The sequence below is a fragment of the Ammodytes marinus genome (assembly GCF_949987685.1).
Source record: "Ammodytes marinus genome assembly, chromosome: 1".
Taxonomy (NCBI): Eukaryota; Metazoa; Chordata; class Actinopteri; order Uranoscopiformes; family Ammodytidae; genus Ammodytes; species Ammodytes marinus.
In genome coordinates this window covers 27,392,651-27,405,845 of record NC_137230.1, presented here as the reverse complement: position 1 = coordinate 27,405,845, position 13,195 = coordinate 27,392,651, and the positions used below count along the sequence as shown (strand labels likewise).

Genomic DNA, 13,195 nt, shown 5'->3' with positions numbered 1-13,195 from the left:
AGTTGAGTTGAAGTCCTTTATGTCAGGTATAGTATTCAGTTTTTATAACATGAATTTGGCAAAAATAAAAACATAAAACTGGTTCTATTCTAATTTAAATTCTAACTAAAGATATTCAAATCACTTACACATGTGGTCTGAATGAGGAATTATATGTTCTCACTTATTCTACAAAACCTGGTAAGAGTAGAGATCTGCTCAGTAAAGGCAGCTGCAAAGTTACCAAGACAAGCTTTTAGCAGCTTATCAGAGCTGAATGCTTTTAAAGTTGTACTTTGTTCAAAGATAGATAATATAAGGATACAAAGTTTTTAATATGTTTTTTTTACAGTGCAGTCAGCTTTTTTTTTACCCTGCCAAATATATCCTGAAAGTATGTAGATTTTTTTAACAGCCCATCCATCCAGATTGTGAATGTATGGTAATTACATCTGATGCTGTTCTGTATGTGAAGATGAGATAACAGGTGTTCTTAGACTGAATAGATCTAATCGGGAAGGAAATGTTTATTGTTAGGCATTAAAAAAACTTTAAAAAAAACTGACAAGGACATTGGTTATGTCCCGATTTATCAATGACAAAACGACTGAGAAACACAGCTCAGGTTACATGGTTTTAGAGAAATGTTCTCAGCTTAAGCTCAAGAACAAAGACCAAAGATTTTATTACCATACTACTACTTTTAATGCTGCACTGATGACGTTGCTACATGAACAATTAGAAGGCACTCTGAACAGCAGGCAGGCTTAATTTGTTTGCCGTTATTAAAGGCAATCCTGCCAATTATGTTATCTGAAAAAGGAAAAATTAAGTTCCTATTAATGAATGATTCTGGCATGGCAAAAAAACACCACAACTTGGTGCTTTATCATTTGTATGGTTCAGACAGAAAAGAAAATGTAAAAAGGAATTCTGAATATGTTGGGTTTGCTCTTTGCAGACTAAAGACAAAGTGTGGTTCATTGCCAGTTAGCCGCTCCTCAACATAAAGAGTGTGTGCTGCACTTCAGCATCAATCTCCGTCCTCACAAGCGCTGTCTGGTTGATGGACAGGGCTGAGGCTGGTTTCTTCCTCTTTCTCATGCTGAGGTGATAGAGCAGAAGGCTCAGAGTCTTTGTGTGGAGGCTGGCTGCTGGCTTTCTGTGTGCTGCTGCTGGCTGGCTCCAGGTCTAAATCCTCAAACCCCTCTTCATCCAGATCTTTGGAGTTGTTGAGGACATTTGCAGAGGAGACAGATGTGGGTTCATCTGCTGACGTGGATGAGCCAACAGTCTGGGAGTGTGAGGGATCTGGTGGGGTAGCAGGAGGAGTTATGCACAGTGACACCAAGAAGTCAAATGTTGTTTAAACTGTTTAACTTGAGTTTTAAAATATAGACATCAATAAAGGGTTATGATGTATTTTTGCACTGCGTTCCTGAAATATTATACTGGGCCAGGGTTGCAATTATTTAGGATTAGTATGTATCTTAGAGGTGGATCATCGATTCTGGAGAATGCTTGCTGTCAATTTTTATTTTTTTTTGCAAAATCAGTGAATATCTCCTCACAATCTACTACCTGTGTGTTCGCTTAAAGAAAATGTACACAAGTGTAAATGCACAGCATAGGGTCTGTAAACGGGCATGTTGCTAGCTACTGTGGGCCCCCTTTGTGTAGATACCCTTTGTTTACATGGCATTTTATGGAGCCTAGGCTGTGTATTAACACCAGCTTGTCTTTTTCAGCACACACACAGTACGGACAGGTAGCGGATCATGATGAGATTTTCACTGATTTGGACAAAAAGTGATTTTATCATCAAGCAAGAATCTCCGACTCCCCCTTTAATGCATCTTGGAACAAGATAAAAACTAAATACTGTGTCTCAAATGGCTGATCATTTCTCCCTAAATCAAGATCAATCTTATTTTCCTATCACTGTCCTGCTGCAGTGTCTCTCACCTGTTTGCTGCTTCTGGCGGGCCAGCTTCTTCTCCAGTGCTCTCTGTCTGTTCAGCTCCATGCGCCTACGCTGCTCCTCGGTCAGGGAGGGGGCAGCTGGGGAGGGGGCAGCTGGGGAGGGGGCCGGTGGGGCGGCTGGAGCCGGGGTGGAGTGGATCGGCCTCTGCAGGTCGTCAAACGGATCAGGATCCCCAAAGACAAGCATTTCAGGGGGTGCATCCTCCTCACCTTAACCAAAACAAATAAGAGTTGAAAAATGCCCTTTTGCTCTAATAAATGTCACTGATCTTTAAGAGGTTCCAGCATTCACTCTTTAGGTTTCCTTGAAAACTAGATTCCAACAACGTCCTGAGACAGGCCGTTGCTGTTCAGTGTGCCTCTACATGGGAATAACACAAGGTTTCAATGATGTTTGGGCAACTGATCATTCATTACTGTAGCTCATGAACTTTGAAAACAAAGGATTGTATATAATAAAAGCAAGCAAACTAAATGTTACATCTCAAATGTTTATCCAGTATCCGACACTCCCTATTTTGTGTTTCAGATACAATCGGAATTTAAGATGTATCCCTGTCTTAACACATTTCAATAGTGTGTTTATATCTCAACCTTACCCATAAAATCTTCGTGCGTCAGTGGCATGTCCAGTCGTATGCGTTTGAGACAGGTCTGCAGGAAACAGGCAAATAATTACAAATACTGCACTGTAGAAAGTAACCACATTTCATTGAGTTATGCAGCATAAACGTCTTAGTCTCACCTGCACTTCCTTCTTGCCGCCGAGCTTCTCCACTCTGTCGATGAAATCTTCAAACTGCAGTTTGGGGTACAACCTGTGGGCCCAGTTCTCCATCTTCTGCATCAGCAGTCGCAGGTCCTCAGCCTGGTTTGGACAAAACACCAATGAACACCATAAAATGCCTGTTAAATGTGATATAGATGAAGGTCAGCCATATGGGCCACGGAGTTTGGCTTTGATCAATTGTACATTGTCAGCTCTTACCTCGTGCCCTTTGCCTTTGAAATGGACATTATCAAACAGTGTTCGCAGAGCAGGAAGTCCTCTTTCAGAGATCAACCTGGAGAAAAAAAGAAAGTAAAATGTTTACCCTTGATTGACCCAAAATTGTATTTGAGTTCATCTTTTTTGTTTTGCCACTTTCACATTGAATCAAGATGTGCTGCTGAAATATGCTATAGTATTTGTGATTATTTGTAATACATTGGGAGTCATTTTTAAAACTTGCAAGTCAGCATTGTGATGGATAAATAATAAACAGATTATCACGGAATTGTATGTAGATAGCTGCAGTTAGAGTTCCTCAAAGGTAGCTACGATAATATAAATAATATAGGGTGTAACAAAGAATTAATCTTGGACTGTCCACGTCATCCCTAACATAAGAGGTGCATGCTTTCATTGTGACATCCTGGTATCTAAATTTCCTGACATAAGATGAAAAATACAATTAATTTTAAATCCTCTTCAATGATGTAAAATCCCTGAAGTGTACCTGTTAGAGTCCAGCTTAGGCTGCGGCCTCCTCACTCCTTTCCTTTTAGCAGCAGGGACGTCAGCCAGCTTGGACATGTCGCCGTCTTCGTCTTCTGCATTAACCACAGCACATGGCCAAAGGACAGACGGTCAACATCACTTTGTCAATCAATTACAACCTGTAGTCTTTTTTTGTTATGTCAACAGAACTTATCATCATAATTATTTCCTATTTCTCTGTAAGAAGAACTAGCTAATAATAGGTAAATGTTTTTCTCTACAGCAGCATCTCACCATTTGCAAAGGGGTCTCCGTTCTCTCTTCCTCCCTGGCCTGGGGAGTGAGGGGGTGGGAGGGGAGGGAAAGCTTCATCCTCCATACCGTCAAAGTCGGGCATGTCAGACAGGCCATCTTCCTGCAGGCGAGGCATGGTGTGTCACTCCTAGACGAAAGGTCAAACCTGTATCAGGTGACAGGTCCAATCAGATTTAAAAGCAATAGTGTTCTGGGGCCGTATTCACAAAACATTTTAAGGCTAAGAGTAGGTCCTAACGTGCTGATTTAGGAGTAACTCTCAAAAATAAGGGGCGTTTCACTCCTAATTTTAGGACTCCTAACTTTTTTAAATAAGTGTAATTCACAAAGCATTTTAGCGCTAAAACTAGCTCCTAAATCTATGAAAAGCTAGGAGTCCTCGAGAGGACTCCTAAGTCACTAAGAGTAAATCACAGACACTCATTTGATGGTGTTTTGGAGAGATTTAATGCTAGTGAGCTTTATAAAAGGTACCTTTAATAGCTGTAAGGGTTTAATGATCTTAGTAAAGCTATATTTAGAAAGTATAGACACATTTATATATATATTATATTTATATAAAAAATTATTTATTAAGTTCCTTTTCCTGCAGTTGCTTTGGGTTTACGATACACTGAAAGTTACTGTTGGCGTCACGTTTGGGTTTAATTTCCTACTAGAGTAGGCCTATGTGTGGCGCTTCGCACCATCTCCTCCGTTCCACAGGTCCACTGTCTGTATAGTTGCGCGTCTCGCCTTTTTCCTTCCGAATGCACTTTACGATTTCGCCGGCTGTTGTTTCTAAATAGTGAATTTCCTGGTTTGTCGCTGTCTGACTATTGCTGCATAGTCGCCGTTGAGAGAAATACAGTGAGAGTGCATGGCGTGCAGCTGTTCAATGAGAATATTTTTCCGATTCAAATCATTGTAAAATGTAAAATGAATAGACCTATGTGGCGCTATTTTAGGCTAATTGTGAACGAATGTGTGGGAAACCCTGCAGTATCTTGGTTTCATGTTAAATCAGTGTCACTTGTCATTAATTGTATGTAAAAACTCTTTAATTTAATACAGCGACACGATATGGATATCTCCCACAGTGTTTCTATCATAAATTCACTCTTAGCTCTCATTCCCTCTCAGCCAATCACTGTGGGCATTGAAGGTATGAACATGACGTCATCCATAGCAACAGGGTCAACCACACCCTCTAGTCTTAGCTTAGGAGTCCCTCCCATTCCTTAGTAAAAGTTGGTCTTATCAGCTTTGTGAATAGGTTTTAAGAAATTACTCCTAACTAAGAACTTTTAGTGCTCCCTAGGAGCACTCTTAGTGCTAAGATAAAATGTTTTGTGAATACGGCTCCAGTTATCTTTCAATAGATTGGAATGATATTTTGTTGATTACAGAAATGGGAGTTTACTTTTTTCTAGGAGTACAGTAGATTATTAACTGGTGAAAAAATGGAAATAAATCTAGCATCAGCATGATTTATTTTGGTTTAATGTATACGACTAAAAATCCGAAACTCAAAATTAAAGTAGTATTTACTGAAACAATCATAGTAATGAAGGTGAACAACATTCCACTGATATGAAATGGCTGGAATGTAACAAAGTACAACTACTAAAACCACTGAATAATTTTAAGATACATTATTTTGTGAAACTCTGTACTTCTACTGCACTACATTTATTTGACATACTTACTTTAGATAGTTTACCTTTTACATTGTCTAATCAAATATATCACATTGTCAATTATTTTACTATTGTTAATAGAAGCTTCCCCTTGACCAACTGTTTTAAATACTATGTTTTCAAATACTAAAAAGAAATTATTGCCACCTGATATTAATTTGTTACATTAGTATATTTACATTATTAATTGCAATTGTTGTGTGCAAAAATTCAACCATGCAATACTCTGCTATACTCTGTCATTAATAAAGTACATTTCATCTATTATTATTATTATATTTAACAAATTTATAGATCCCCTTTCTCAGCATTATTATAATAATGTTATATATTTTATGTTTTATATAATGTACATATTATTTACATATCTTCTGATAGTAATATTTGTTAAAAATATTGTTGCTATATTATGGTGTTCTTTATTACACATATACCTATGATGTATTTCCAATTTCCTTCTACTTCTAATTTTCTAAAATGGATGTCAATGAAGTATTTCTGATTGTGATGATCCCATGGACCTAAAAGAAATCCCATGGACCTAAAAGTACTAAAGAAATCCTCCTGTTAGCGCATGTCCATATCGGCCATGAAAAAGCAGATATCGGTCGACGCAGCTTCCGCCACAGGAAGGCGGTAAACTCAATCATGGCCATAATACAAAGAGAAAACACCATGGTAAACACTGAAAATCTTCTGCATTTCACCGTTTGAGACTCTCACAGAGAAGCCAAGATAGACGGGACTGCCGAACGTCAACACGACTTCCACGTCTTTGTCTCAACGTTGACTTTATTTCTGAGTTTTTATTTGTAGTGTGAGCTGTCAGCTACGCTAACTACGAGATAGTGTGTGTAAGTACGCTAACTTAACACGTAAGCTAACGTCTGTTAGATAAATTGTCCAATTTAACGAAGTAACTTAAAAGACATATCACCCACGTCATATATAAAATAGGACATTCTAGTTGATAAATGCTTGTTTGGCATACCTGTCACGAGATGTCTGGTGGAGGGATGCAAAGTGCAAACAGGATGCAAACAGCGCAAAGCTAGCGACATCAATTTCCGGTACAAAGCTTTTCATTTTTCGAAATAATGTTCAACTGAAATTAGCTCTACAATAATACTTTCAATCAGATTGATGACTGTTTGGCAGCATGCAGAAATGAACATTAAACAAATCCATTCAATGTTAGAATTTTTTATTAAATGGTATGTTGTAGCCTATGAAATGCAAAGCAGGACACATCTATTATGTAATAAGTAGCCTATTGCACGGCGGCGGTAGACTATATGAAGGTGTAGCACACTTTAAGTATTTTTTTTAAAGATGAACACTTATTTGTAGCTTATAATCAGAAATACATGCTTTTTGCATTAATATGGTAGAGATAGTGTAAAATTATGTTGTTGATATGTGATTTGGGATGAAGTTTGTACCAATTCGAAGGCTGAGAACATACTTAGGCTACTCATAAACCTGTATCGCATTCGCATTAAAGGCCAATGAAGTATTCACCAGATAGGCTACTTTTCGGTTTGTTGGGCCCAGGGAAAAAAATAAGAAGTGTGTTGATTGGGAAGTGAAACAAAGTGTTGTCCTGCTATACTTTTTACATTACTGAATGCTACTACTGTAATTATTAAATGAATCATATACACCTCAGGACTTTCATATTTCTAAAATCCATGCTACAGCCCTGCTTTTGACCACATAGTTTAAGAACCTTTGATTATTTTTGTGGTGTGTTTCATAAATCAAATAGACATTTTCAGACCCCCCCCCCATATGCTTTTAATTTGAAGGGTAAAACGCAGTACAGGAAAAGGTGTTCCTGTGAATATTTCACAACATTTTGTCACTGAATTATCAGCACCATTAAGTCTTAAAAACGTTTTTAATGAAAGTTTATGATCCACAGAGTACAACACTTTATCTCCATCACTCTTTTTTTCTTCCTTTGTTTTTACAAACCTGTTGACAATAAACCATCTCCTCTATGCAGTTGGCTTGAGTAGCCTGTAACACTTTGCTACTTCAAAACCACACAGGGCTAGTTTGTTAAAAAAAAGAAAAGAAACAAATAATTTAGTAGTAATTTAGCAAGCTTGAATTTTACCGGCTATTTGGACAACCTGAAAAATAGTTTATTCAGAACAGAACAGCAGGACAGTTAAATCAACAAAATGCTCTTGGCATGATAACGTTTTACAACTTTGGAGGCACTCAGGATGTATTTCTTCAGCTTCAAGGCCACTGACCGAGGATGTAACTGCATGTGTGTGTGTGTGTGTGTGTGTGTGTGTGTGTGTGTGTGTGTGTGTGTGTGTGTGTGTGTGTGTGTGTGTGTGTGTGTGTGTGTGTGTGTGTGTGCTTTCAGAGGCGTCCACGCAGCAGGAACATGAGGAAGACGGCGCTGAGGAGGATGCAGAGCGTGCACACGGTGGGAACCACAATCTCTGTCACCATCTCCATGTGGCCTATCAACGGATCTGGAACACAAACATTGAACTGTGAGTAAATGTGTGCAAATGTCTCCGTTTACAGTTCCAGCTTCACTGGAAAGACAGGTAGCCTATACAGAATGTAACATTAGATTAGAATAAAAGGGGTTAAACTAATACTTGCTTGAGTTATATGACAAAACAAAATGTTTTTAACAACACTTGTTTGCAAAAACAACGTAAAGGCTTTCATAAAGCTTTAAAATGTATTTACTGTAGCAATTTTCAATTTACATAAGGTTTGTATCAAGCCAGACTAGCTTTGAAAACACTGACAAGTGTGTGAAATGTTTTGTTTATAATTCTATATGAACAAAATGGCTTTCAAGTGTTCTTTATCTTAGGATCTGTTTATTTATTTTCACATTAAACAGATGGTGAAGATTTTGACATTAGATACAAATAATTGCTTTTTGATACCTAATTGTAATATACCGTATAGGCTATCATGTCTAAACTGGGGCCAGGGCAAACATATTAAAATAGTTCCTCAAAATCAGTCAAAGTGACCAAAACTCCATCCATCAGTCATATGTTGCAGATTAAAACAAACAATATTTCCCAATAAAATGAAGTTGCTGAACATAAACATCCGGTTGGGAGAATCATGTCACTCAGAAACGTTTGTACCTAAACTTCATCATGCACTGGCCAAGCCTTTTGCCTTCCTGCATGTTCCTGATTTCCCTGGGACTTTCTTCTAGCTGGAGGGGCAAAACAAAGAAAAACCCTGTTAGATAGCGAAATAACAAGCTTGCAACAGAATTTTCCTTTGTTTTTTGCCCCACCTAGCTTATCACAGCTTACACTTTGTAATGCTTTATTGTACTAACCTGCGGCCAGGAGCTGGTTACTGGAGGAGCACGTCTCTACGGCTTTCCTCTTCCAACTTTCCACCTGTAAAGATCCGACAAACTCTCAACTGTTAAAGAACATATTCTGCTCCGGAGGGATTTTGAAAGCGGAGTGTATTGTTGGAGTATACCTCTCTCTGATTGGGGAATCCATTAGAGCTGATGATGCGTTTATAGAACTGGACAGAGGCCTTCGGGTAGCGTGGTTTGTTTTTGTTCCTGAAGTCCACGTAGTAGAGTCCAAACCGCTCCGAGTATCCTTCATCCCACTCAAAGTTGTCGAGGAGAGACCAGGCTGTGTAACCCTTCACATTCACCCCGTCCTTCATCGCTGTAAGTTGATGGGGGAAAAAACAGGAAAAAAATCGATGAATCAGATGTTGAAATGTTTCTGTTGATGTGATGTTATGTTTGTGTTTTTACCTTTAAGCATTTCATTGATGTAGTCTTTAAAGTACTGCATTCTCCAGTCATCACAGAGGTCGGTGCAGTGCATTTTCTCTGACACACCGTTTTCTGTCACGTATATCATGGGGTTTCCATATTGAGTCTGTTGGATGGACATGACAATACATTTAGCATTGAATGTGTTCTGATATGTTCATATCATTATGTACTTAAATGAAATCATACAAAATATAACACACATAGCATATCTATGGAGGTGCTGGGTAGATGGTTATTGTTGTAAATTAACAAACAAGATTAGTATAAATTGAGCTTTAGAGTGCTAAGCTATTCACCTCCTGGTTCTAGCCCCATACACAATACATCTAACTTTAAAGTCAATATGATTGTTTCCAGCTTTTTTATTTAAGTAAAATTCCAGTCATATGAAAGACAACCTTTGCTTTCACTTCCATCATCAATAGATCTTATACAGCTTGATAGTTGGCGTTTATTAAGATTTGTGTTGTGTATACCTTGACAAAGTTCAACAAACGTCTGAAGCCCCAGGGAACAGAGTAGAGCCATTCAGACCCAGGATCAGGCCATTTTGGGTCAACCAGCTCAGCGATGTCACGGTCTGCAAAGTAGCTGTCTCCCAGGCCTGATGGGTAATTCTTCAGGGTGATGTAGCGAGTGGTAAAATGGCCGAGGCCCAGGAAGTCACAGGTTCCCTTGATGTAACTCTTCTCCTGAGGCGAGAAGACGGGCAGTCGTGAAGCACCCAGGCCCTGCTGGCCACTCTTCCTGCCTAAAGGTGAAAGTTCCATACATTTTGATATTGAAACAAATAGGTCAGTAGACACATATAGGAGCATAAAAATGGTTGTGATACCTCAAAACAGAGCAATGTCTACTAGTGAACCCCTTTCATGACCAGGTCCATCAAATCACCAAATCCGTAACTATTTTGATTTAAAAAAATAAAATGGCGTTTCAATGTAAATATCTCAAAACTGTAAATTAACAACACAGGCAGTTTGGTTCTCTCAAGATAACAAAGAAAAATATGTGATTGTGCAGACATAAATTAATACGATGCATTGTGTGCTTTGACATTGTTCTAACCGTACCCAAACGGATTCAGGTTTATGAATCTTCTTGTTCATTACAATCTTCAAATAAACACTAAGTATCGTCACTGCCAGGCAGGTAATCTACAACCAAACCCTTCTCCTTCAGACTGCAGAATGACTTTCTGTCCTTCAAATCACTTGAAGACCAACCTCTCCCTAAAGTTCCTACTCATCTCATTACAGATTATGGCATGTTTTAAAATGTTTTAAAGCATTTGACCATGACTTACCAATATAATCTTTCATAACCTGGGGGTAGTCTCCATTGAAGATTGGAGTTGCAAACCAGCCCATGTAGAACTGGATGTATCTCTCTGCTGCTTCAATATCCCTCTGGTTGGTGATGTCCACTGGTTCCCCCCAGTCAGCCGTTAGCGAGATTCCAACCAGGCCTTGACAAACACATACACAGACACATAATCATCCAGCATGGTGGAAATGTATCTTTGACTCCGATCCCAAGAAATACCCAAAACGCAAAGAAAGAGTTTTTTTTCTTTTTACCTTTGTGTTTGCTTCGCCACTGCATGTCATACGTGTGCCAAACTTTGGCATGTGCCTGTTTCAAAGACATACACGTTTCTTACTGTATTTTGTATTTGGATGGTAAAGGACACAAAGCATCATTGCTTGAGTCTTACCTTGATGATGTTGTGGGCAGCTTTATAAGCGCCTGTTCCTTTCATCTTCATCCCAGGTGCATGTTCCCCCGTTTCATATCCCTCCACTGCAATGGACTGAAAACACAAGCCAGCACTCTATGATATCTGAGTCAAACATTACATATGTTCATAAACCGGTAAAGGCACCATTTCTCCCCAACCTGACATACCCAGGGATTGTTGAAAGTGATCCAGTACTTTACTCTGCTTCCAAATCTTTCAAAGCACAAGTTGGCAAAGTCGTTGAAGTAGTTCACCATGCTGACGTTCTGCCAGCCACCATACTTCTCCTGTAAGACCTGTGGAGTAAAACTGTATTAGTATCCACTATCCCATCTGTGAATGGAAATAAAACAAAAGTTTAGACAGTTTAGTGCTCACCTGCGGTAAATCCCAGTGGTACAAAGTAACAATGGGGGTGATCTTATTGTCCAGGAGCATGTTAATCAGGTCATCATAATATCTGATTCCTTTTTCATTGATGTATTCACCTGAAAGAGTTGCCATTGAAAGAGGGAATTGATATTAATATTTACTATCATTATGTATAACATAATCAAAATCAATGCTGCTGCTTATCATTATTAAATTACATAATTGTGGATAAATCTAATTTATAGATTATTAGTTTGGTATTTAAAAATGTAATTATTATATTAAGAAATGGCTCGGATAAGTTGCAACCTTTCAGTCCACTTGGTAAAATCCTTGGCCAGGAGATGGAAAAACGATAATGGTTCAACTTCATGTCCTTCATTAAGGTGATGTCATCCTTCAAAATAAACGATAGAAAACATTTAAAAGAAATCAGAAACAGAAAAATCCCTGCATCTTCAGCTCCTGTTGTAAAATCTGTAAGTGTGTTTGTCTGTCAGTGTAAGCGGTTACACTCATTGGCAGATGTTCATATTATCATTGGACACATTTGCTTTCACACAGAGCACAAACTGACTTGCTGTAGTTTGGTCTGGCTTTGCGAGACTACACGTTATATGATGTTTATTTTAGTCTTGGACAGTACTGGCTGTTCCTGGTCTTTATGCTAAGCTAAGCTTATTATTTTACAAATTGACATGAGAGTGGAATACAATGATGCTTTTAGACATCATGGAATAAGATGCTTTTTCTTACCCTAAAATAACTTAATTTGAAATACAAGAGAAAACACACACACACAGATATATATATAAAAAATAGAAATAAATTATGGAGAGGTATCACGTTTTTTTTGCATGTCACCTTAAATTTGTAGTAGCCGTCACACGAGGTGTCTCCTGTGTCATTTGAGAATACTTTCCCCTTTTTGTGGGAAAAGGCATCCCAGATGCTCATTCCTTTGCCGTCTGTGTTCCAAGCTCCCTCTGTCTGATAGGCAGAGCTGCCAGCTCCCCAGGAGAAACCTTCAGATAAAACAAGGCAAACATTACTCAGTCCTTTGCATGTTATTACTGTTTACTTTGGTACTGACTTTGTCAGCTTAAGGACTAATTTGTGTTCAATCACTTAGTCATACCAGTTGGGAAGGTGCCGTAGTAAAAAGACGTTCTCTCATTCTTTGTCCAGTCAAAGTCCTGTCTTGCTGACACACACAGCACCAGTGCCAGCACATGGTAAGGTCTCAGTATGCACTGCTGCAGCATCGTAATATTTGGCAGGGAAGTCACTGTCTTCAGTTAAACCTAAAGGACGATAATTACCCACTTTGAACTCTGAGTTGGCGGATATCATGGTTAATCCAAAACACTTAAAACAGCTAGAAGGCTACATTCCTGTTGTTCTACCCTGATGTTAAAGTTTTGGGCAGATTACAGAATATACAGATATGTTTAAGTAAAATTAAATATTCAGAAACTCACGCAAAGGTGTCAGGTGTCCACAGGTTTTGAGTAAAACCATCCTAACTCAAACTACAAACCTCTGAAAAAAAGACCAAGGCATCATCAGAGCATGTGGATTTAAAAGGAAGAATCTAGTTTCATTTCAGCCAGCTGTAAGACACACTGACACAAAACGCTATCAGAGACAGAAAGTAAGCCAGCTTGTCCAGTGCAGTCAGGATGAGCGACATTTCGAGCTGCTTTGTATCCTCAGCTGTCTAAAAGATAACCAAGATTAGCAAATAAAAGTGGATAAAAACATGTAAAGTTGCCTAAGAGTCCACCTGCCAAAGCCTGTGCTGTTTCTCTCCCTACATCTGCCCCTTTGCTCAGTGT

The 13,195-nt window shown here is 38.7% G+C and overlaps 2 protein-coding genes across 3 annotated transcripts; both read right to left on the bottom strand.

The window, feature by feature from the left end:
- Positions 1–2: 2 nt before the first annotated feature.
- On the bottom strand, positions 3–6,467 carry tipin (timeless interacting protein). Of its 2 annotated transcripts, none has more exons than XM_080031305.1 (8): positions 6,428–6,467; positions 3,737–3,884; positions 3,462–3,555; positions 2,951–3,026; positions 2,708–2,830; positions 2,562–2,616; positions 1,945–2,172; positions 3–1,290 (listed from the first exon to the last, which is right to left on the bottom strand). In XM_080031305.1, exons 2-8 carry the CDS (start codon positions 3,870–3,872, stop codon positions 1,013–1,015), a joined length of 990 nt encoding a protein of 329 aa, XP_079887431.1. In that variant the 5' UTR covers positions 3,873–3,884; positions 6,428–6,467; the 3' UTR covers positions 3–1,012. The 2 variants fall into 2 exon arrangements, with proteins under 2 accessions (XP_079887431.1, XP_079887430.1); XM_080031304.1 differs by having other exon boundaries at positions 3,737–3,902; positions 6,428–6,442.
- A 1,348-nt stretch (positions 6,468–7,815) lies between these two features.
- On the bottom strand, positions 7,816–12,622 carry LOC307255661 (lactase-like protein; the record flags this gene model as incomplete). Its single annotated transcript, XM_080034397.1, has 13 exons — positions 7,816–7,931; positions 8,777–8,840; positions 8,929–9,128; positions 9,221–9,347; positions 9,721–9,995; positions 10,551–10,712; positions 10,825–10,879; positions 10,962–11,057; positions 11,153–11,281; positions 11,364–11,473; positions 11,667–11,754; positions 12,222–12,382; positions 12,496–12,622. The coding sequence occupies 13 exons, from the start codon at positions 12,620–12,622 to the stop codon at positions 7,816–7,818; spliced, it is 1,710 nt and encodes a 569-aa protein (XP_079890523.1).
- Positions 12,623–13,195: the final 573 nt, after the last annotated feature.

Bases quoted from the DNA above. Each gene is read 5' to 3' on its own strand.
- tipin (XM_080031305.1), bottom strand. From the start codon at position 3,872: ATGCCTCGCCTGCAGGAAGATGGCCTGTCTGACATGCCCGACTTTGAC. The intron at 3,027-3,461 runs GTACACTTCAGG...TTTTTTCTCCAG, and splicing joins CCTAAGCTGGACTCTAACAG to GTTGATCTCTGAAAGAGGAC. The intron at 2,831-2,950 runs GTAAGAGCTGAC...TGTCCAAACCAG, and splicing joins TCAAAGGCAAAGGGCACGAG to GCTGAGGACCTGCGACTGCT.